Genomic DNA, 24,512 nt, shown 5'->3' on the forward strand with positions numbered 1-24,512 from the left:
TTTTTCTTGTATATTACTACTTTAAGACTTTGAGAAAAAAAAAAAATTTTGCATCGCCATTATAAATGAGCAAAGTTTTGAAAAATTAGATTCTGTCGATTCATCGAAGTTCACCAAGAAATTTGATTTGTTCTGAATGAATTTGTCACGAATCGCTATAAATAAGTAATACCCAAACCGCTCAGCCTAATCATATTCTTCTCACTTGGTGGTCCAATCTCAGTGTGAAGGCAGCGGGTGCCTTGGCCACTGGGTGTCTGCTGTTTTAAAGAGCAGACACCCCGGACTAATGACTTTTAACCCTTCAGATGCCGTGGTCATCTGGGTGTGCTCCGGCTCCCCCTAGCAGGGATCTGGGGAACCGGAACATGTATGCAGCAGCCCCTGTCCTCCTGTGTGATGGTACCAGAGATGGTACACAGCATTTAGGCAGGAAAACCTTCCTCAAACCTCCCTACTGTGAACCTAATGCTATTTCGCTTTTAAAATTATTAGGGTTAAAACCAGATGCCGAACATGGTGGATGGATCAAACATGGCCACTGGATTTTTGCAGCAACACTGTCCCTAGCAAATGAGCGCTTGCCATGTCTCTCCCTATGCTCAGCTCACAGGACAATTGAGAAGACCACGTGGGATGAGACTTCTATCGGGCTGTGACATCACAGGGGATGGCTACCTGTGGATTGGCTAGCTGCATGGCATTATGGGTGATCTTGTGTTCCCAGGCTTCCTACATTCACTTTGTAACCGGTGCAGCAGCTATTTTAGGAAAACCTGATTCATTACTAGTGATGTCGTGAACATAAAATTTTCCGTTCGCGAACGGCGAACGCGAATTTCCGCAAATGTTTGCGACCGGGCGAACCGCAGTAGACATCAATAGGAAGGCGAATTTGAAAACCCACAGGTACTCTTTGTGGCCACAATAGTGATGGAAAAGTTGTTTCAAGGGGACTAACACCTGGACTGTGGCATGCCGGAGGGGGATCCATGGCAAAACACCCATGGAAAATTACGTAGTTGACGCAGAGTGTGGTAAGTTGAAATCGCAATGCGATTTATTGAACTTGAATTAATCGCATTGCGATTTCAACTTTCTCAAATCCGACAGTACATTCTAGCATGGAGTCGTTCCCATGGTGATAGCGTTGCTCCATGAGCACATAAGTCAGCAGAAGTTCTGTTGAAATCGCAATGCGATTTATAGAACTTGAATTAATCGCATTGCGATTTCAACTTAGAGCTTCTGCCGACTTCCGTGCTCATGGAGCGTCCCCATCACCATGGGAACGGCTCCATGCTAGAATGTACTGTCGGATTTGAGAAAGTTGTAATCGCAATGCGATTAATGCAGGTTATATTAATCGCATTGCGAATTCAACTTAGAGCTGGGTTCCTAATGGTTGTATTGCTAGAATATAACGAAGATTGAGAATATAGTGCTATATTCGTTATATTAGTCAATTCTAGCAATACAACCATTAGGAATTCGCAATGCGATTAATATAACCTGCATTATTCGCATTGCGATTACAACTTAGATCTGAGTTCCTAATGGTTGTATTGCTAGAATTGACAACGAATATAGCACTATATTCTCAATCTTCGTTATATTCTATCAATATAACCATTAGGAACCCAGCTCTAAGTTGTGATTACAACTTTGTGACACTGCAGCTTCAGAATTAATCTAAGATGGATGCTGTCCTTGCTTTTTGATAGGCGGTGGGAGGGTCTGGGAGGGAGGGTATGCTGATTGGCTGGAATGTGTCTGCTGACTGTGAGGTACAGGGTCAAAGTTTGCTCAATGATGACGTATAGGAGGCGGACCGAACATCGCATATGTTCGCCCACAGCGGCGAACGCGAACAAGCTATGTTCGCCGGGAACTATTCGCCGGTGAATAGTTCGGGACATCTCTATTCATTACCACAAAGCGCAAGGAAAGTCAGCTTTCTTGCGAATCAACGTTTTCCTAAACTTCAGACCGAATTCCACTTCTAATGCTTCGCTTCATTAAACACTAATTGCCATATAGCTTTTATATATTTATGCCTAGAGAGCTGTGTGAGGGCTTATTTTTAGCAGGGTGATCTGTAGTTTCCATTGATGCCATTCTGGAGCAAAATGGCCATTTTTTGTTTTTCTGTTACACCGTTATGCTGTTTGACTCTGCCCATATGTCTCTGACATAATGGCATCAGTACAAAGCATTACAGTTGAGGTCAGGCAGAGACACGCATCATTATAAATTATTATAATGCTGTGCGGTCCAGTCAAAGAAACAGTGCTCATACAGAAATTCACGCTCCCACACGGATGATGTGCAACTGTCACTCTTCGGTGTGGGAGGGAAACACCACACCAAGCATAGGACGGAAGGGGGAAACAGGGAATCAGGCCTGAGAACTAGGGAAGGAAGATGGACACCTCCTAGTGAAAACCCTAACCAAAATCCTGACTGACTACCAGTATGAACAGACCCCAAATGTAGGTGAGTTCATACGCAGAAATACCTAGAGTATGGCAGGGACGAGACTACCTCTTCCTCCAAAAGAGAGGACGAACAGGAGTCTACTTCAGGCCTAATACAAACAATAGGGAAATGCAACACACAGAACCCAAACTAAATACAAAAGGGGAAGGAAAGACTTAACTTCAACGAGGCTATGGAAGCTCCAGGAACTCAGCCGAGATCAAACCACAAACAATCCACAGGCACAAAAGCTATAAACCGCACAGCATAGTGGGAGAAGCAACTACAAACCGGATTCCAAAAAAGTTGGGACACTATACAAATCGTGAATAAAAACTGAATGCAATGATGTGGAGGTGCCAACTTCTAATATTTTATTCAGAATAGAACATAAATCACGGAACAAAAGTTTAAACTGAGAAAATGTACAATTTTAAGGGAAAAATATGTTGAATTAGAATTTCATGGTGTCAACAAATCCCCAAAAAGTTGGGACAAGGCCATTTCCACCACTGTGTGGCATCTCCCCTTCTTCTTACAACACTCAACAGACGTCTAGGGACCTAGGAGACCAGTTTCTCAAGTTTAGAAATAGGAATGCTTTCCCATTCTTGTCTAATACAGGCCTCTAACTGTTCAATCGTCTTGGGCCTTCTTTGTTGCACCTTCCTCTTTATGATGCGCCAAATGTTCTCTATAGGTGAAAGATCTGGACTGCAGACTGGCCATTTCAGTACCCGGATCCTTCTCCTACGCAGCCATGATGTTGTGATTGATGCAGAATGTGGTCTGGCATTATCTTGTTGAAAAATGCAGGATCTTCCCTGAAAGAGATGACATCTGTATGGGAGCATATGTTGTTCTAGAACCTGAATATATTTTTCTGCATTGATAGTGCCTTTCCAGACATGCAAGCTGCCCATGCCACACGCACTCATGCAACCCCATACCATCAGAGATGCAGGCTTCTGAACTGAGCATTGATAACAACTTGGGTTGTCCTTGTTCTCTTTGGTCCGGATGACATGGCGTCCCAGATTTCCAAAAAGAACTTCGAATCGTGACTCGTCTGACCACAGAACAGTCTTCCATTTTGCCACACTCCATTTTAAATGATCCCTGGCCCAGTGAAAACGCCTGAGCTTGTGGATCTTGCTTAGAAATGGCTTCTTCTTTGCACTGTAGAGTTTCAGCTGGCAACGGCGGATGGCACGGTGGATTGTGTTCACTGACAATGGTTTCTGGAAGTATTCCTGAGCCCATTCTGTGATTTCCTTTACAGTAGCATTCCTGTTTGTGGTGCAGTGTCGTTTAAGGGCCCGGAGATCACGGGCATCCAGTATGGTTTTACGGCCTTGACCCTTACGCACAGAGATTGTTCCAGATTCTCTGAATCTTCAGATGATGTTATGCACAGTTGATGATGATAGATGCAAAGTCTTTGCAATTTTTCGCTGGGTAACACCTTTCTGATATTGCTCCACTATCTTTCTGCGCAACATTGTGGGAATTGGTGATCCTCTACCCATCTTGGCTTCTGAGAGACACTGCCACTCTGAGAAGCTCTTTTTATACCCAATCATGTTGCAAAATGACCTAATTAGTGTTAATTGGTCTTCCAGCTCTTCGTTATGCTCAAATTTACTTTTTCCAGCCTCTTATTGCTACTTGTCCCAACTTTTTGGGGATTTGTTGACACCGTGAAATTTTGAATCAACGTATTTTTCCTTTAAAATGATACATTTACTCAGATTAAACATTTGATCTGTCATCTACGTTCTATTACAAATAAAATATTGACATTTGCCATCTCTACATCATTGCATTCAGTTTTTATTCACGATTTGTATAGTGTCCCAACTTTTTAGGAATCCAGTTTGTATAAATAAGGAAGGTTAAATGACCACATAAACAACACCTGGAGGCAAGGGGTTTGGCCATTACCAGAAACAACACAGACACCTATTGATCCACAAGGAAAACCTGTCAGATCAAACCACATGTCACAGATCTCCTGCCACTCACTGTCGCCGGGACGTCCGTATGTCTCGGTACGTCCTAGACAGTAACGTAGTGAAGACACTCATCTGAAACTGGCTAAGGGAGCATTTTTTGCGGCTAGCATGCAGACCCATTTACTTCAGTGGGACCATTGCTCTGTTCCGAGGCCCCGCAAAAATTATAGATCATGTCCTATTCTTGTCAATTTTGCAGACAAGAATAGGCATTTCTATAATGGGCCGCCCATTCCAATCCGCAAATTGTGGAAGGCACACGGGTGGCATCGGTGTTTGCGGATCCACAATTTGTAGACCGTGAAACACGGCACGTTCGTGTGCATGAGCCCTAAGGCAAAGGAAAGGCCAGAAGGGTTGCCTCACAGGTGTCAGTCATGTTTCATTATTTTATTGAGGAAATACAGCTTAAGTTCTTTAACCCCTTACGAACCTTGCCATTTTTCACCTTAACCACCTCCCGTCCGCCCATAGGATATAAACGTCCGGGAGCTGGATCTCTATTTCTGAATGGACGTTTTAAAACGTCTGTTCAGAAACTGCAGCTGCACGCTAATCGTGCAGCTGCTGATCGGGTTGCCCGCTGTCAGTGACAGCAGGGCAACCCTAAGAGAAGGCAGGGACAGTGCTCAGGTGTCCCTGCCTTCTAGATCGCTGCGGAGAGTGCAGGAGCTGTGTGAGGTCTTTCACAGACCTCGATCAGCCCTTCACTGAGGCTGTACAGCTCTGTATTGCGCTGTACAGCCTCTCTGGGGGATGTATTTTTCCTGTAACTAGGGCTACTATGTCAGCCCCAGTTACAGGAGAAATCAACAGTGAAAAAAAAAAATGAAAAAGTGAAGTATGACCTTATGGGGGACAAAAAGTGTAAAATAAAAAATGAAAAAAGTAAAGTGTTGAAAAAATAAAATAAAAAAAAGGTTTCACATGTAAAAAATATAATTCCCCAAGTAAGGAATAAAGAAAAAATGTTAAAAATATAAAGAATAAAATAAAATAGACATATTAGGTATTGCCGTGTCCGTAAAAACCAGCTCTATAAAAATATCACATGACCTAACCCCTCGGGGGAACACCGTAAAAATAAAAAACTGTGTCAAAACGAGCAATTTTTGTCACCTTACATCACAAAAAGTGCAACACCAAGTAATCAAAAACGCATATGTCCCACAAAATGGTAGCAATAAAACCGTCACCTCATCCCGCAAAAAATTAGCCCCTACATAAGAAAATGTCTCAAAAAATAAAAAAAACTATAGCTCTCAGAACATGGACACATTAAAACATGATTTTTTTGTTTTATAAATGCTATTATTGTGTTAAAGTGAAACAAATAAAAAAAAGTATACATATTAGGTATTGCTGCGTCCGTAAAAACCAGCTCTATAAAAATATCACATGACCTAACCCCTCGGGTGAACACCGTAAAAAAAAAATGTGTCAAAACAAGCAATTTTTGTCACCTTACATCACAAAAACTGCAACACCAAGTGATCAAAAATGCGTATGTCCCACTAAATGGTACCAATAAAATCGTCACCTCATCCCACAAAAAATGAGCCCCTACAAAAGAAAATCTCTCAAAAAATAAAAAAACTATAGCTCTCAGAACATGGACACATTAAAACATGATTTTTTTGTTTCAAAAATGCTATTATTGTGTTAAAGTGAAACAAATAAAAAAAAGTATACAGATTAGGTATTGCCGCATCCGTAAAAACCAGCTCTATAAAAATATCACATGACCTAACCCCTCGGATGAACACCGTAAAAAACAAAACAAAAAAACAGTGTCAAAACAAGCAATTTTTGTTACCTTACATCACAAAAACTGCAACATCAAGTGATCAAAAATGTGTATGTCCCACTAAATGGTACCAATAAAACCGTCACCTCATCCTGCAAAAAGTGAGCTCCTACATAAGAAAATCTCTCAAAAAATAAAAAAACTATAGCTCTCAGAACATGGACACATTAAAACATAATTTTTTTGTTTCAAAAATGCTATTATTGTGTAAAACTTTAATAAATAAGAAAAAGTATGCATATTAGGTATCGCCACGTCCGTAACAATCTTCTCTATTAAAATGTCACTTGACTGAACCCCTCAGGTGAACGCTGTAAAAATAAATAAATAGAAACTGTGCTAAAACAACCCATTTTTTGGTCACCTTGCCCCATAAAGTGTTATAATGAATGATCAAAAAATCATATGTACCCAAAAATAGTAGCAATTAAACTGGCACCTTATCCCCTAGTTTCCAAAATGGTATCACTTCTTGGGAGTTTCTACTGTAAGGGTGCATCAGGGGGCTTCAAATGGGACATGGCATCTAAAAACCACGTGGAGTTCCTTTTCTTCTGCACCCTGCCGTGTGCCCATACAGCAGTTTATGACCACATGTGGGGTGTTTCTGTAAACCGCAGAATCTGGGTAATAAATATTGAGTTTTGTTTGGCTGTTAACCATCGATGTGTTAAAGAAAAAATTGGATTAAAATTGAAAATCTGCCAAAAAAGTGAAATTAAAAAATTTGATCTCCATTTTCCTTTAATTCTTATGGAACATCTAAAGGGTTAACAAAGTTTGTAAAATCGGTTTTAAGTAACTTGAGGGGTGTAGTTTCTACAATGGGGTCATTTATGGGGGTATCCACTATGTAGGCCCCACAAAGTGACTTCAGACCTGAACTGGTCCTTAAAAAGTGGGTTTTGGCAATTTTCCTAAAAATTTTAAGAATTGCTTCTAAACTTCTAAGCCTTCTAACGTCCTAAAAAAATAAAATGACATTTCCAAAATGATGCCAACGTAAAGTAGACATATGGGGAATGTTAAGTAATAAATATTTTATAAGGTATCACTTTCTGTTTTAAAAGCAGAGAAATTGAAATTTAGAAAATTGCTAATTTTTCAAAATTTTGGGTAAATTTGGGATTTTTTCATAAATAAAGGTGAAATATATTGACTCAAATTTATGACTATCATGAAGTACAATGTGTCACGAGAAAACAATCTCTGAATGACTTGGATAAGTAAAGGCGTTCCAAAGGTATTACCACATAAAGTGAGATATGTCAGTTTTGCAAAATTAGGCCTGGTCAGGAAGGGGGCAAATGGCCCAGATGGGAAGTGGTTAAGGACCAGGCCATTTTTTGCAAATCTGACATGTCACTTTATGTGGTGATAACTTTAAAACGCTTTTACTTATCCAAGCCATTCTGAGACTGTTTTCTCGTCACATATTGTACTTCATGACAATGGTAATTTTGAGTCAAAATATTTCATTATTATTAATAAAAAATGCAAAATGCATGAAAAATTTAGAAAAATTTGCCATTTTCAAAATTTTCATTTCTCTGCTTTTAAAACAGATAGTGATACCTTCTAAAATAGTTATTACTTTACACTTCCCATATGTTTGCTTTATGTTTGGATCATTTTGTAAATTACATTTTCTTTTTTTTGGAACGTTAGAAGCAAATCTTAAAATTTTTAAGAAGATTTCCCAAACCCAATTTTTCAGGACCAGTTCAGGTCTGAAGTCACTTTGTGGGGCTTACATAATAGAAACCACCCATAAGTGGCCCCATTTTAGAAACTACGCTCCTCAAGGTATTCAAAACTGATTTTACAAACTTTGTTAACCCTTTAGGTATTCCACAAGAATTAAAGGAAAATGTAGATGAAATTTCAGAATTTCACTTTTTTGGCAGATTTTAAATTTTAATCTATTTTTTCCAGTAACTAAGCAAGGGTTACCAACTAAACAAAACTCAATATTTATTACCCTGATTCTGTAGTTTACATAAACACCCCATATGTGGTCGTAAAATGCTGTACGGGCACACGGCAGGGCGCAGAAGGAAAGGAACGCCATATGGTTTTTGGAAGGCAGATTTCACTGGGATCATTTTAAGTTAACATGTCACATTTGAAGACCCCCTGATGCACCCCTAGAGTAGAAACTCCCAAAAAAGTGACCCCATTTTGGAAACTACGGGATAAGGTAGCAGTTTTGTTGGTACTATTTTAGGGTACATGTGATTTTTGGTTGCTCTATATTGCACTTTTTGTGAGGCACTGACAGCCTGCCTGTGAGACCCATTTCACAGGCTTCCATAGAAGGCAAGCTCCGATGCCTATGGAAGGCAACGGGCTTGCCTTCTCTGCCATTGGGTCCATGCCACTGCAGCACGGGGACCCGATGGGGAAGCAGAGGGCACCAGTACCCTCTGCGAACCCTCTGCATGCTGCGGTCAGCTTTGACAGCGCCATACAAGGGGTTAACACGCAGGCATCTATGTTTTCACCCATGCAGGCGTATGCAGCAGGGGCACGGCTGTCAGTGACTGCCGGGTCTGTGCCGCTGATCAGGCATGTACGGCGCTGGTCCTTAAGTCACATCCACCAGCGCTGTACATGTATGGCGCGGGTCCTCTACGGGTTAAAGGAGTTGGTCCATAAAAAAACATTTATCGCGTATCCACAGGAAAGGTTATAAATGTGTGATCGCCTGAGTTCCGACTGCTAGAATATGAACGTGGAGCCGGTGTCTGCCGTTTGAATTGATTAGTGATCACGTATGTGAACCACCACTCAACCAAAGTGCATTATTTTTTAACATTAGGAAATATGGGACTGCAGTTTCCACTATTTTGTCCATTTTCCAGAAATAAAAAGATAAGGCTGGTTTCATATTATGTTTTTACCATTTATTTACTGTATGCAAAAAGCGTATATGTCAACGGATGCCATGCAGTGGTGTCTGTTTACCATAGAGTTCCAGTGTAAAAAAAAGTATCTGTTAGCATATATATGATTTTTTTTTCTGGACTCTGCAGAATACAAAAGCGTGGTGTGTTGACATGCTGTGCTTTTGTATCCTATTTTTTTCCAACATATATGTTAAACGGATCACAAAAACATGATCTGAACCCAACCCATGTTTTTACCAAATTTGTAATATATTTACCCAGTCTTTGGCAGTTGAGGAAAGCAGATTACTAGGAAGAAACCCACTCAAGCACAGAGAGAACATACAAACTCCTAGATGGATTCCAAGCAAGGACCCTAATACTTCAACAGTCCTATGCACTGAAATACTGTCCTCCTACACTGCTCAGGATGCAAAAGTCCAAAATCCACCTTTGACCGCGGTTTATAAATCAATGCTCATACTTAATGGACCGTAAAACCAGTAAATGTATCAGGTCACAATCTACTGGAGTTTCATATCTTCACATTTCATACTGGATAAATGAATTGGTTTCAATGTTACCAGCATTAAAGCTTCAAACTAAACTTCAAATTAAGCCCATAAATCTCAGCACCTTGTCTGAGACACTTTCTCCTTCAATGGATGAACGTCTTTTTCCTGGCTTTCAATGTTCTCAGGAAGGTTGCTTGCTTCAGGGCGATAAGGGCACAGCTCCTTTTCCTTGTTTTATTATTTTACACATTGTCATCTTGTGGCAATGGAAGCAATAAAGGAGGTTTATGGATAAATTGCATAAGCAAATGAGATGCAATTTACCCAATAACTTACCAATAACTCATGGCAAGTACAGGTAAAGCACATTGAGGGACATTCATCACGTCTGGCTATGCCAGTTTTGTGGCATAAAATGATGCCTGTGTGCAACATTTGGTAAAATTTTGCAACATGGTGATCCTCACCGCTTTTAGAAGTATAGTGAAAAGTAGGTCAGGATTAGGACATCTTTAAGTCTCATTTATGATGTGCAACTTTTTTGAAAGTTGCATCTCCAGGGCAGGCAACCCCTTGATGTACTTTTACAGACATAGGCATACACCACGTTGCACTTGCGCAAAATATATTATTACTGATATGGTATGCTGATTGGCTGGAATGTGTCTGCTGACTGTGAGGTACAGGGTCAAAGTTTTCTCCGATATTCGCCGGGAACTGTTCGCCGGCGAATAGTTCGGGCCATCTCTAGTGAGAAGAAAGGAATGTAAGTTGTAGCACAGATAGGAGTAATAGTGGTTCACTGTGGCTCACTCCAACAGTCCCTGGGGCCTTACAGCAGTGAGTGGATGGTGCACTCTTTCATCTCTCAGAAGATACTCTGGAATTAGGGTTCCTGCCTAGTGTTAGATTGGGTGCCCTTGATATTAGGTAGATTAGGTCATGGCAGGAGGACAGAAGAAGGGGCCGGTAGGTGGATGGTGGAGTCAATGACCAAGCCCGTTTTGTTGCAATAAGCTTTTTCTTTACTGAATAGAAATGGGAGTATTGGTTAGTATAGCAGCAAAAGACACAGTTCTGAGGTATGGTACAGAGAAGAATTCTCCCATTAGTTGTGTATAGGCAGGAGCAATAATGGTAGTAGTATTCTCACTTTAAACAAACTTTGCAAGCTTACCAAATAACCACAGGCATGCAATTCAACTCTCTTTGACTCTTTCTGCAGTTCTTAGACTTTGGGGTGCAGATATTAGATTTGGATGGCCAGTCTGTCTCAAAGTGTGGTGGGTTCCAAAGGCAATTAACCCTTTACACTAGCAGTAAAGTTCTTAAAGGGGTTATCCAAGAGTATAAAGTGTACCCCCATGTGCCAGGCCCCCAACAATGGAAGATACCTACACCGCTCCCTGCGTCACTCCTGGTCCCCTGCACCGCTGCTGCTGCTTCTCCCCATACATGGATGAAAACATCCGGTGTCGGGGGGAGGAGCCAATGGCAGTCGGGTACAGAGATGAAGCATTGCGGGTGACGCTAGGGAGGCCCGTCCCCATCCCCATCTGCCATTGGCTGCTCCCCCCCCCAACACCATGGCACCAGATGTTTTCATCCATGCACAGGGAGAAGCAGCAGCGGCTGTGTGGGGACCAGCAGCGGAGCGGGGTAAGTATTGCATGTGTGGGGGCCTGACACATGGGGGGACACTTTATACTCTTGGATAACCTATTTAACCACCTCAGCTCCCCTAGCTTAAACACCCTTAATGACCAGACCACTTTTTACAATTCTGCACTACACTACTTTCACGGTTTATTGCTCGGTCATACAAATTACCACCCAAATTAATTTTACCTCTATTTCTTCTCACTAATAGAGCTTTCATTTGGTGGTATTTCATTGCTGCTGACATTTTTACTTTTTTTGTTATTAATCGAAATTTACCGAACTTTTTGCAAAAAAACAAAAAAATTTACTTTCAGTTGTAAAATTTTTCAAAAAAAATACATTTCTATATAAATTTTTCTCTAAATTTATTGTTCTACATGTCTTTGATAAAAAAAATGTTTTGATAAAAAAAAATGGTTTGGGTAAAAGTTATAGCGTTTACAAACTATGGTACAAAAATGTGAATTTCCGCATTTTGAAGCAGCTCTGACTTTCTTAGCACCTGTCATGTTTCCTGAGGTTCTACAATGCCCAGACAGTAGAAAACCCCCACAAATGACCCCATTTCAGAAAGTAGACTGGTGGGCATAGTGAGTTCATAGAACTTTTTATTTTTTGTCACAAGTTAGCGGAAAATGATGATTCCTTACAAAGTCTCATATTCCACTAACTTGTGACAAAAAATAAAAACTTTCATGAACTCACTATGCCCATCATGAAATACCATGGGGTGTCTTCTTTCCAAAATGGGGTCACTTGTGGGGTAGTTATACTGCCCTAGCATTTTAGGGGCCCTAATGCGTGAGAAGAAGTCTGGAATCCAAATGTGTAAAAAATGCCCTGTAAAATCCTTAAAGTACTCATTGGAATTTGGGCCCATTTGCCCACCTAGGCTGCAAAAAAGTGTCACACATGTGGTATCGCCGTACTCAGGAGAAGTTGGGCAATGTGTTTTGGGGTGTATTTTTACAAATACCCATGCTGGGTGAGAGAAATATCTCTCTAAAAGTCAACTTTTCCCATTTTTTTTAATACAAAGTTGTCATTATAGAGAGATATTTCTCTCACCCAGCATGGGTATGTGTAAAAAGACACCCCAAAACACATTGCCCACCTTCTCCTGAGTACGGCGATACCACATGCCTAGGTGCGCAAAGGGGCCCAAATTCCAATGAGTATATTTTAGGAGGGCATTTGGATTCCAGACTTCTTCTCACGCTTTAGGGCCCCTAAAATGCCAGGGCAGTATAAATACCCCACATGTGACCCCATTTTGAAAAGAAGGCACCCCAAGGTATTTCGTGAGGGGCATGGCGGCACAAGTTAGCGGAAATTTTTTTATTTTTTTTTCTCACAAAGTCTCCCTTTCCGCTAACTTGTGACAAAAAAATTACATTTTAAATGAACTCGCCATGCCCCTCACAAATTACCTTGGGGTGTCTTCTTTCCAAAATGGGGTCACATGTGGGGTATTTATACTGCCCTGGCATTTTAGAGGCCCTAAAGCGTGAGAAGAAGTCTGGAATATAAATGTCTAAAAAGTTTGAGCCAGCCTTACAGGGGGGTGATCAATGACAGGGGGGTGATCAGGGAGTCTATATGGGCTATATGTCATTGATCACCCCCTTGTAAGGCTCCATTCAGACGTCCGTATGTGTTTTACGGATCCGATCCATGGATCCGTGGATCCGCAAAACACATACGGACCTCTGTATGGAGCCAGCCTTACAGGGGGGTGATCAATGACGGGGGTGATCAGGGAGTCTATATGAGCTATATGTCATTGATCCCCCCCCTGTAAGGCTCCATTCAGACGTCCGTATGTGTTTTGCGGATCCGCTTATCCGTGGATCAGATCTGCAAAACACATACGGACGTCTGATTGGAGCCTTACAGGGGGGTGATCAATGACAGGGGGGTGATCAGGGAATCTAATATGGGGTGATCAGGGGTTAATAAGGGGTTAATAAGTTACAGGGGGGGTGTAGTGTAGTGGTGTTTGGTGCTACTTATTACAGAGCTGCCTGTGTCCTCTGGTGGTCGATCCAAGCACAAGGGACCACTAGAGGACCAGGTAGCAGGTATATTAGACGCTGTTATCAAAACAGCTTCTAATATACCTTTTAGGGGTTAAAAAAATCGCATCTACAACCTGCCAGCGAATGATCGCCGATGGCAGGCTGTAGATCGACTAGTTTACCTCCGGTTCCTGTGAACGCGCGCCTGTGTGCGCACGTTCACAGGAAATCTCGTGTCTCGCAATCCTGCGTGCGGTGGTCCTGTAGTGGTTAATGCCATAAATGAGTTGTACTTTACTGACAAAATCCAGTGCGTGGCCTTGATGGTTCTTTACCTTCAAAAAGGTCTGTTCTCTTTCTCTCAGGGGTAGTCTCACACAGAATTTATGTCTGTACATCAGTGCACGGAAGTTGTTTGGCTCCATACTAAATATAATGTACTGGCAATGTGTCCTGGTGCTGGTGCTTTGGGAGACTATTATAGCTAGCTCTCCTGCCTGACTACTACATAGTTTTACAGTTACACAGCTCTAGAGCTCACAAACCACCTATATATCTATTCTATTCTTCTTGCTAAGATCATCAATGTGTCCAGATATCAGATTAATTATTGTCACATTCTGGATTAACAGATTAAATGAGCAGTGGTCATGTACCTGCCACAAAAAAAGTTCCCAACATTGCAAATAGGTAGTGAATTATCATTACAGGTGATACAAGCTTACCTATAAAATATTATGCGTAGAAATTAGCAAACGTTTCTAAAATTCGATTTGCTGCTTTGCTTTGTGACAAATTACTTCAAGCGCATTTCTAGCGGATGCAATGACAGGGAAAGGCCTAAACCCCTAAGATGCCACGATCATGGCTGATCTTGGCATCTCAGATCCAAATTAAAGCATTTTAGTATTTGCAATAAAAATAAAAATAAAATTGTACTTACCTCATCCATTTGATCGAAAAGAGGCCACTGTGGCCATCTTGCTTGAAGATCCAGCGCGAAATCTCAAGCGGCGCGTGGTCGAATCGGCCGGCATGGTGATGTCATGCATCACCGTGCACAGGATTTTGAGCGGGATCTTCAAGCAAGATGGCCACGGTGGCCTCTTTGCGATCAAATGGATGAGGTAAGTACAATTTATTTGTTTATTTTTATCGCCATTTCAGGGGAAATTGATTCGTTACCATGAAGCACGAGGACATTTCTAATTATGGTGTTCTGCTTGCCATTGACTTCTAGGTGGTAATGATCTAATATTTGATTTCTTCATAGTCCTATCTGATTCCCAGAACTCAATATTGGTAATTTAGGCCTCCTTCACATACTGCTTTTTTTGTTACATGTTAATGTGCATTTCAGCAGTTTGTAGCGTTTTTTTTTATTTTTTACTTTGGATTTTTAAAAGCATTTTTTGTGACTTTTTTTCTCTTGTGTAATTTTGCACAGCTGTTATTGCAGTTGTGTTTAAAGTTCCATTGAGCAGCCTATGGAGAAATATACCTGCAAAAATACCAGACCAAACTCATCAGAGCCCAAACAAAGCTAGAATTAGTAAGCTCCATTCACTGTGTAGTGGCTGTGCCTGGTTACTTCACTTTAAGTGAATGGGAGCTGAGCTGCAGTACCTGAGAACGGCCACTACACAGTGGACAGAGCTGTCTGCGTGCAGCTCCATTGGTCACTTAGAACAGCTGATCACTGGGTTGCCTGGTATCGGCCCATCCTCAACTGGTCTGATTGTAATAATAAGTCATTACTATTTAGAGACGGGACACCCCTATAACTATTAACTTTCAACTAACATCTGGCTGGAAAAAAATCCCCAAATCCACATAAAACACAGCTAGGTGTTGTTTAACACTGTGTAAAACAGGCCTAAATGTGCACGGATTCCCAATATCATTAATTACCACAAAATGTTCATAAATGGACATTAAAGTAGATCTCATTCATTTAAAAGGGATTTTAATGTAATGGACGATCTATTGCCCCATGTGTCATACCATCTCTTGCACTGAAGTCATTGGGATGATGGATTTGAAAGATGATAATGACACATGAGACCTGCCGTCCCGGTGAGTTCAGTGTTCGACAACAGATGTTTCTTCATTCTGCTATTTTCCACATTGAACTCCGTAAGACAAAGGATGAAAACTGATATGATGGATGAAAACTCTTTTGCTGCATTCATATTTAATCATTTGTCATCTGTTGCAAAGAAAAAGCAGCACGGTGGCTCAGTGGTTAGCATTGTTGCCTTGCAAAGCCAGGGTCTTGGGTTTGTTTGGGGAATTTTTCATCGCCTGTGTGCAGAAAAATGGCATCAAAAAGTCACAATGTTTTGTGTAAGCAGTGCACTATTTGTGCAAACATGTTGTGACTTTTAAGGGTTTTATACCACCAATGCCAATTTTTTTAAGTGGGTGGAGCTTAGCCATGGAGTGTGGCCCCCACAGCCCAGTAATTCTACTCTAATCTACACCAGAAACTGGCATATACTGTATTATACCACACCACAGTAACTATTTGTTTGATCTCCTTTCTGATTTAGGGTCCATTCAGATGTCTGTAGGTGTTTTGTGGTCCGCAAATTGCAGTTGCGGACAAGAATTGGACATGTTCTATTTTTTTCGGGAACGGAATAGCGGAACCGGAAGTGTGGATCCGGAGATGCGGACAGCACATAGTGTGCTGTCCGCATCCGTTCCGACCCTATTGAAAATGAATGGGTCCGCACCCGTTCCACAAAATTGCGGAACGGATCCGGACCCAAGTTGTGTGAATGAACCCTTACTTTGATGTCCGACATGCCAGGTATCCTAACCCTGACACACTAGAGAAGATTTAGTTAAATAGTTTATACGGTCAACCAAAGGGATAGGTGGAGAAGCGAATCCCAGAAGGAAGTAAGACTCAGATTTATACATGTTTTTATAAGCATTAATGTTGTTTACTTTTAAGAATTCATCTAAACAATTTTTAAAACCGTCCACTGTTCCTGCTGTGACCACGTCCTGAGGAAGTCCATTCCACAGATTCACAGTTCTTACAGTAAAGAAGCTTTGACGCTTCTGGAGACTGAACTTTTTCTTCTCCAGTCGGAGGCAGTGCCCCCTTGTCTTTTGAGGACATTTTACATGGAACAGTTTTTCACCATATTTTTTGTCCGGCCCATTTATATATATATAGGTTAATCATGACGGCCCTTAGATGTCTGTTGTCAAGACTGAATACATTTCATTTTTTTAATCTTTCTTTATATCTAAGACCCTCCATGCCTCTTATCAGTTTAGTCGCTCTCCTCTGTACATTTTCCAGCTGCAGAGCATCCTTTCTATGGACTGGTGCCCAGAACTGAGCTGCCTATTCCAGGTGAGGCCGCACCAACGCTTTGTAAAGTGGTAGTATTACAAACCTGCCCTTCGAATCCATGCCTCGTTTATTGCATGACAATATTCTGGGAAAAAAGATTTATGATGATGGGCATTCCCTACTGTCAGAAAGGAGATCATTAACCTTTTAGTGGCAAAAGTAGCAGTAGGTTAGTAAGGATTGGGAGCTGTGGAGAAAAATTCAGATACGGTAGGCATCTGAAAAATTTACATTGTTCTCATGGCACATGTCAAATGGAAGAGACTACTGAGCGGTACAGAAGATTATATTCCACTCTTACCACTACTTGGTGGTGGTGGTGTGTAGGGGTATCTAGTAACTAATATGAGGCCAATGTCAGGAGTCGGACCTACAGTCCACGTAGATTCAAGTTGGATATTCCTGCACTAGAACAACCAATATTAGTAAAACACCGATAACACAATATGTGTGGCAATATGCAATAGCTCACCCAAAATCTGAACACACACATATAATATAAATTCATTCTTTATTGTTTAAAAAATATAAATACATAATGTTAAACAAAATACATATAATGGCAGCAATGCAGGACAAATACTGCCACAAGAAAGAATCCCCCCTAAACTCCCGCTATCACTTTTAAACAAAATAATTTTTATTAGAATTTCACAGAAATTTCAATATAACATACAGAAAATTGAATGTTTCACACATAATAATATTTCATATCAGATGAGGTGAGAACCCTTAATCTACGTTTCAAACATAATTGATGATGTATGTATCAAAATAAATTACAGTAAAATAAAATAAACATATACACAAACGTGTCTTCTTAAATCTTTGTTATCTTTAACGTTAAATGAATAAAGAAAAGTTAATCTTTATTACATATACATTGAGAACATATCTTTACATGCTATAAGCAATGCGCCGCACAGACCTTTCACTTACCAGTAAGAGGAGCGCCCGGCCGGTCACAGACAGTACAGGTAAGTATAATGCTTCTAAAATTGCTAAGTAACCATGGCAGCCAGGACTGCAGTAGCATCCTGGTTGCCATGGTAACCGATCGGAGCCACCGGGGATTAAACTGGGACTCCCATCGGAACTCTCCGCTGCCACCAATGATGTGGGGGGGGGGGTGATTTTAAATAGGGGTGGGGGAGAGGGGAGGCCGCACTGGCCACCAATGAATTTAATACAGGGGAGGGAGGGAGGGGGGCCGCACTGGCCACCAATTAATTTAATACTGGGGAGGGAGGGGGGCCGCACTGGCCACCAATGAATTTAAAACTGGGGAGGGAGGGGGGGTCTGCCCCCTGCTGCCTGGCAGCACCTGATCTCTTACAGGGGGCTATGATACGCACAATTAATTGTGCGGATCACAGCCCCCTGTAAGAGATCGGGTGCTGCCAGGCAGCAGGGGGGCAGTCATGTACACAGTTCTTAGTATATTCTAACTTGAAGCGTCTCCATCACTATGGGGATCTGAGTTTTCACGATCTAACTCAAATCCGATGGTATATTCTAACATAGAGGCGTTCCCATGGTGATGGGGACGCTTCAAGTTAAAATATACCATCGGATTGGAGAAAACTCTGATAGGGACTCCTGACTTTACATTGAAAGTCAATGGGGGACGGATCCGTTTGCAATTGCACCATATTGTGTCAACGTCAAACGGATCCGTCCCCATTGACTTGCATTGTAAGTCAGGACGGATCCGTTTGGCTCCGCACGGCCAGGTGGACACCAAACGACTTTTTTTTTACTTTCCTTCATGTCTGGTGATCCTCCAAAAATCAAGGAAGACACACGGAAGAAAAAACGGACACGGATCACCGGAACGCGGTTTTGCGGACCGTGAAAAAATACTGTCGTGTGCATGAGGCCTTAGTACTATATTATAATAGTGAGATAACTGTTTCAATGGCATAATACACCATGTGCAATTTGCACTTTTTTTTTTCACTGGTCTTGTACAATAATGATTCATAGATTTTGCACAGATTTCTCAGACATTGTAAAACTTATAGCTTGAGTTTAGGGGGGATTCTTTCTTGTGGCAGTATTTGTCCTGCATTGCTGCCATTCTATGTATTTTGTCTAACATTATGTATTTATATTTTTTAAACAATAAAGACTGAATTTATATTATATGTGTGTGTTCAGATATTTGGTGAGATATTCCTGCACTAGTTGACTCCAGAGAGCAAGTGCATGCACGAACTCCACAAAAATATCACTGTGGTGTGAAAGCCCCCTCCCTCTGTCAAACACCTGAGATCATGTGGTCACTATTTCAGAAGTAGATGACTCCAATCAGAGAAGATGGAACTGCACTGTAATCAGAGGCTGGTGGTGCTACATTGATGGGTCACATAAAGGCCTCCATGGACATTAGTGCATTGTCGGCTGAACCCACCGAGAACGGCAGTTTCGTCTGACAGTTTAATGTGTGTGGCGAGCTTTCATCTCTCCCCCCGACATCATCTGAATATTTTTGCCCTTTTGTTCTCCCTAGAGATGACCGGCAGCCAGTGGTGTCTGGCAACCCCTTTCTCCCCATTAAATACACTTATACATTTGGCTGAATGGAACATGGATGTGTATAGAGGAGTTGCGAGGGAGTCGGGACAGATACAGTAGCTGTTGGACGAACGAATGTTCATCCGACAGCTATTGAATGTATATGTCCGCCTTAGGCCTCCTGCACACGGCCGTAGGTGTCCCGTTGCCTTATTGCGAACCGCATTTGCGGATCCGCAATACACAGGCACTGTTCCGTGTGCATTCTGCGTCACGGATGCGGACCCATTCGTTTCAATGGAGATGCGGAATAGTGCGGCATGGGACGGAACTATACGGAAGCACTACAGAGTGCTTCCGTGGGGTTTCGTCCCATACTTCCGTTCCACAAAAAGATAGAACCTGTCTTTTTGCGGAACGGCCGGATCGCGGACCCATTAAAGTGAATGGGTCTGCGATCCGCTGCGGCTGCCCCATGGACGGTGTTCGTGCATCGCGGCCCGCATTTTGTTTGTGTGCAGGAGGCCTTAAGAAACCCAGCGATGCTGCTAAAAAGATACAGATCGGCTGCAGCTGGCAAGGCAAGGCCAAAACTGAACTTTTGAGCTGGAGCTCGGGAGCCCTTGGTTATGCTATTAGGAGACCTGCACCTCTTAAAAAATTTGGCATTTCTCATTCAAGCAGAAATGAGATCAAGACTGGAGTATAAAATACCACTTTTGATAACGCTCTTCCCTTTTTTGCATGGGTTTCCTACAGGAGTCCTCACGCACAGGTTAATTCAGAATGTAAATTGTGAGCTCCAGCCGGGACAGACACTGATGTTAAGGCCCCTATTCACATTAGTGTATAGCCGGCCGACCTGGCAGAACAGCAGGATTGGTCGGCAGTTTAATGTTTTTGGGGAGCTCCGACTGAAAACACCAAAAAATCAATACCATAAGTATCTCACATGGAATCATCCGTACAACTCCTATACAGCTAAAAAAAGCTTCCACGCAAGAAAATATTATAAACTTTAATACTTTATTAGAAATCCACATAAAACAGCACAATTAATTATAAAATACATAAAGCAGCAGACATGAGAAAACTGGAGTGTGACAATAAAAATGAGCTCCAGACATCAAGTATAATAACAAATAGCAGCATAGTCACATAAGGCTCACTGTAGCAAACATGCGTCCATATAATGCAGTTCACCGCTCAACACTAAAGCGTTAGGGGCGGTGATATACCTATGCATAGCCAAAGTGTAATGCTGCTAATAAAAATCACAAAAAATATTAAGATTACTGACCCAGCCTGGAGCGTACCGCCCGACGATCGTTTCGCTATGCGCTTCCTCATGGGGCATAACAGCATAGCCAATCATTCTCTCCTATATAACCCTCCATCGCAAAATCAACCAATGGGTAAATGTGATATTCCCAGCCTATCAGTTATCGGGTCACTTGTTCCCGCTTCCAGATACATCCAGGATCGGTGATGCAGCCGGCTAAGTCATGTATCACATGATCCGTCACATGGGATAACAATGTCACATGACAGGTCACATGATCGGCATCACAGTGGTAAGGGAGAAACTCCTATTCTATATTTATCGGAGCACTCCTTCATATCTAGTTTCAATTGGTAAATGTTATAGTGTATATTGTATATCTCAATGGAACAGGATATCACACTTAACAAAAAAAGATATCAGTATAAATATAAATAAAGAATTCATCAAAGAAGACTATCAAGTGCAGCCTAACCGAGAATACCACTCTCGGCTGTATTTACTAATTCAGTCACTGTAATCTAATAAAGTGACAAATGCCAATAAACAAGTGAAATGCCACAGATGGCATATAGTACAAATGTATCTAGAACTTATAGCACATAGCGTGTGATTAGTGAACAATCCTAATAATCAATAATTAATTAACTGTTATTTAGCCCCTTCTATCCTCACATAATTATCTTTAATAAATATCATAACCAATATATATATATTTTCACCCATTATGTTATAATCGAACCATCTGATATCATAATCACAGAAAGTGCGAGTGCATGCAAGGAACAGTGGAAGAAGAGGGAAAGGGAGGGAAAGGGAAACCCAGTGTGAAGTGACATGAAAAAGTGCTCAGTGCTGAAGTGCAAAAGATGATGATATCAGAGTGGTAAATACATAATAATAATCAGCTAATATATCATTCACCATACACAATAACAACATATACAGTAATCCCCCACTTAATATAAAAAAGGCTGCATATAGTTCGCCTCACATCAGAAACAAATACAGAATAATAATAGTGCATCCGATCTTGTCATCCCACCGGCTGAAGAAATTGCGTAGCAAGGCTGACACCACTACATAACTCAAGGATAACTAGAAGGAAGGAGAAATATGCCACATAAGCTTATAAATCAAACCACCATACATTATCACAATATAGCTAAAATAGACAACAGAAAAACTATTTGCTAAAAACATTTTTTATATACATAACATCAATTAAAGGGAGTCTTTCACGCAGATTCACCCTATTAACCTAATAACAGTGTTATGTCCACGGCATCCCCCCTATTAAAACTGTGCTTACCGTTAGTTCCTTGCTGGCATCGTTGTGCAGAAAAACACTTTTAATCCGTATGCAAATGAGGCTGTGAAGGTGCCATGGGGTGGCATTACAACGGCCGGTGCCCAGGCCCCTGGGTCATTTTCATATGAAGCCACTCCCCCTCCACCGCGTCTGCTCGCCCTTAGTCTCTGCTCTAACCTCCCTCCTCCCGTCCGTAATCCCGCGCATGCGCCGACAAACGCGATAACGCGCGGTAAACTGCGATGTCCCGGCCTGACTGTGCTCGTTCATCGGCGCATGTGCGGGATTACGGACGGGAGGAGGGAGGTTAGAGCAGAGACTAAGGGCGGGCAGACGCGGCAGAGGGGGAGTGGCTTCGTATGAAAATGGGAACCTTCACAGACTCATTTGCATACGGATTAAAAGTGTTTTTCTGCACAACGATGCTAGCAAGGAACTAACGGTAAGCACAGTTTTAATAGGGGGGATGCCGTGGACATAAAACTGTTATTAAGTTAATAGGGTGAATCTGCGTGAAAGTCTCCCTTTAAAAAGCCAGTCCTACCTGGTGGTTCAAAATGATCCTGGCACATTGAAGCAATAAGGGCAAAAACCTATAAGAACGGAGCAAAACTGTTATTATCATTTAACCCTAACGGGGCCATAGTTTTCAATATTTAGATCCAACGTGTCTCTCGCTGGGCCAATAATCTCTTCCAGTTACCGCCTCTTGGGGAGATCATCACGTGATCAATCCCCCGGAAACGCAGTCCTGATCCATCACAATCATGTGCTGCCTTGAAGTGCCTAGGTATCGTCGTAAGTAGTTCCACGTCCGTGATATCCCTAGAAGCTTCAATAGACAGCACATGTTAACGGATGCGTCTCTTGAATTGACGAGAGGTGATCCCCACATATATTTTACTACAGGGGCAAATAGCCCAGTGGATCACCCCTATCGTTGCACAGTCAATGGGATATGTGATTTTATATTCTTTTTGGTGTGTGGCATCCCAAAAGACAGCACTCCTATCCATATTAACACAGGCCACACACCTCCCACACTGTTTATTACCCCACCGGGGGCCTCTTGATCCAAAGGGATTAGGAGGGCCTGCCACATAGTGGCTCTGTACCAGATGATCTTTAACATTTTTTGCTCTCCTAAAAGTGATACGCTTGGATGGTCTTTCAATTTATCCTTTAATTGTGGATCTAGTTTTAAAATATCCCAGTGTCTGGATAGTATGTTGGTAATCTCCTTGCTTTTGTTATTAAAAGTTGTAATAAATCTACCATCCTCTACAGCAGGGATGCTCAACCTGCGGCCCTCCAGCTGTTGTAAAACTACAAGTCCCACAATGCCCTTCTGTAGGCTGATAGCTGTAGGCTGTTCGGGCATGCTGGGCGTTGTAGTTTTGCAACAGCTGGAGGGCCGCAGGTTGAGCATGCCTGCTCTACAGTATCCTTACGTTTCTTATCTTGTAATAGATTCGAGCGTCTGGACAGTCTTGCCCGTCTGTAAGCTCCGACTGACCCACGACATGATGAATATTTTTGCCCCGTGCTTTTGTTCTCCCTTGAGTTAAGCTGCCACCATAAGTGTCTGGCTGCAGCTGTCTCTGCTTTCCACATGAAATACACATACGTGATCGGCCGAGCCAGGAGAGATCGCTGTCAGCCAACAGCTATTGTTGTACAGAGCCGAAGAATTTGTATAGTAAGTGCTGTATAAATGAATAAATATAACAGGTTACAAATCAGGTGTAAACACTGTCTGACTCTTACATAGAGCATGAAGAGCCTGTAGTAAATGTGTGTAGTCTAATTTCCCACTGTTAGTCATTAAACAGCGGAGCGCAGGTGTTCCTACTCCAACATATAATTGGTGGAAGTATCCAGGCAACTGGGAAAGTGAGATGTAGTGTAGCATTGGCCATGAAGTGAATGAGCATTAAGTCAATATCTCTAATCTAATTCTTTTAACTTTGCAGGAAGATCTCAGCTTTTAACATGTCCAAACAATCGGCGTCAAATGTCAGATCTATCCAGGTATGTACAAACAGCTGGCAGTGAAACATATGTGTTGCGGGCACTGTATATTTGCTGCCAACGTTTGCAGTATTATATATGAATGTACATTATGCTGTGAATATACAGTAGAGCGATGGGCTGCAATACAAACTTTTAATCCAGTTTCAGTGAAAATATAGGGGAGATTGATGGCTTACTGCCAAATCATGGAGCATGTCATGTTTGTCCAGAACTTTTGCAGTTCAGGTTTAAGAAAATGCCGTAAAATTGGGTTTACCATGAGTGGGGTTAGTCTCCAACTTTGCAATATTTTTATGCATTCTGAAGCCATAAAATGTTGCAAAATTTAACGTAAATCTATCCTACTCATAGTAGGCAAACATTTAAGATCTGATATTATGACTACAGATGAGTGAAGTTCGATTTGGCTGCTTCGCCAAATTTCACAAAGAAATTCACTTTGTGACCAATTACTTTGTCACAAGTCGCATTTCTTTGTGAGTAGCGGGTGCAATGACGGGGAACGATGATGGTTCCACCCCCTGTGATTGAACCGTTTATTGCTGATCGTGGCATCTGAGATGACCATTGAGGGCTGTTAGGGGTTAATAATTAAAAATACCTTATCCATT

The 24,512-nt window shown here is 41.7% G+C and overlaps 1 protein-coding gene across 3 annotated transcripts in view; it reads left to right on the top strand.

The window, feature by feature from the left end:
* SMPX (small muscle protein X-linked) overlaps positions 1–24,512 on the top strand; it is a 121,173-nt gene that overhangs the window by 37,151 nt on the left and 59,510 nt on the right. For all 3 annotated transcript variants that reach the window (XM_044283961.1, XM_044283960.1, XM_044283962.1), the window contains one exon: positions 23,841–23,898. In XM_044283961.1, the coding sequence (XP_044139896.1) occupies positions 23,860–23,898 (39 nt within the window). In that variant the 5' untranslated portion in view covers positions 23,841–23,859. The remainder of the gene's footprint in view (positions 1–23,840; positions 23,899–24,512) is intronic.

Source organism: Bufo gargarizans, chromosome 3 (genome assembly GCF_014858855.1).
Source record: "Bufo gargarizans isolate SCDJY-AF-19 chromosome 3, ASM1485885v1, whole genome shotgun sequence".
Classification (NCBI taxonomy): domain Eukaryota; kingdom Metazoa; phylum Chordata; class Amphibia; order Anura; family Bufonidae; genus Bufo; species Bufo gargarizans.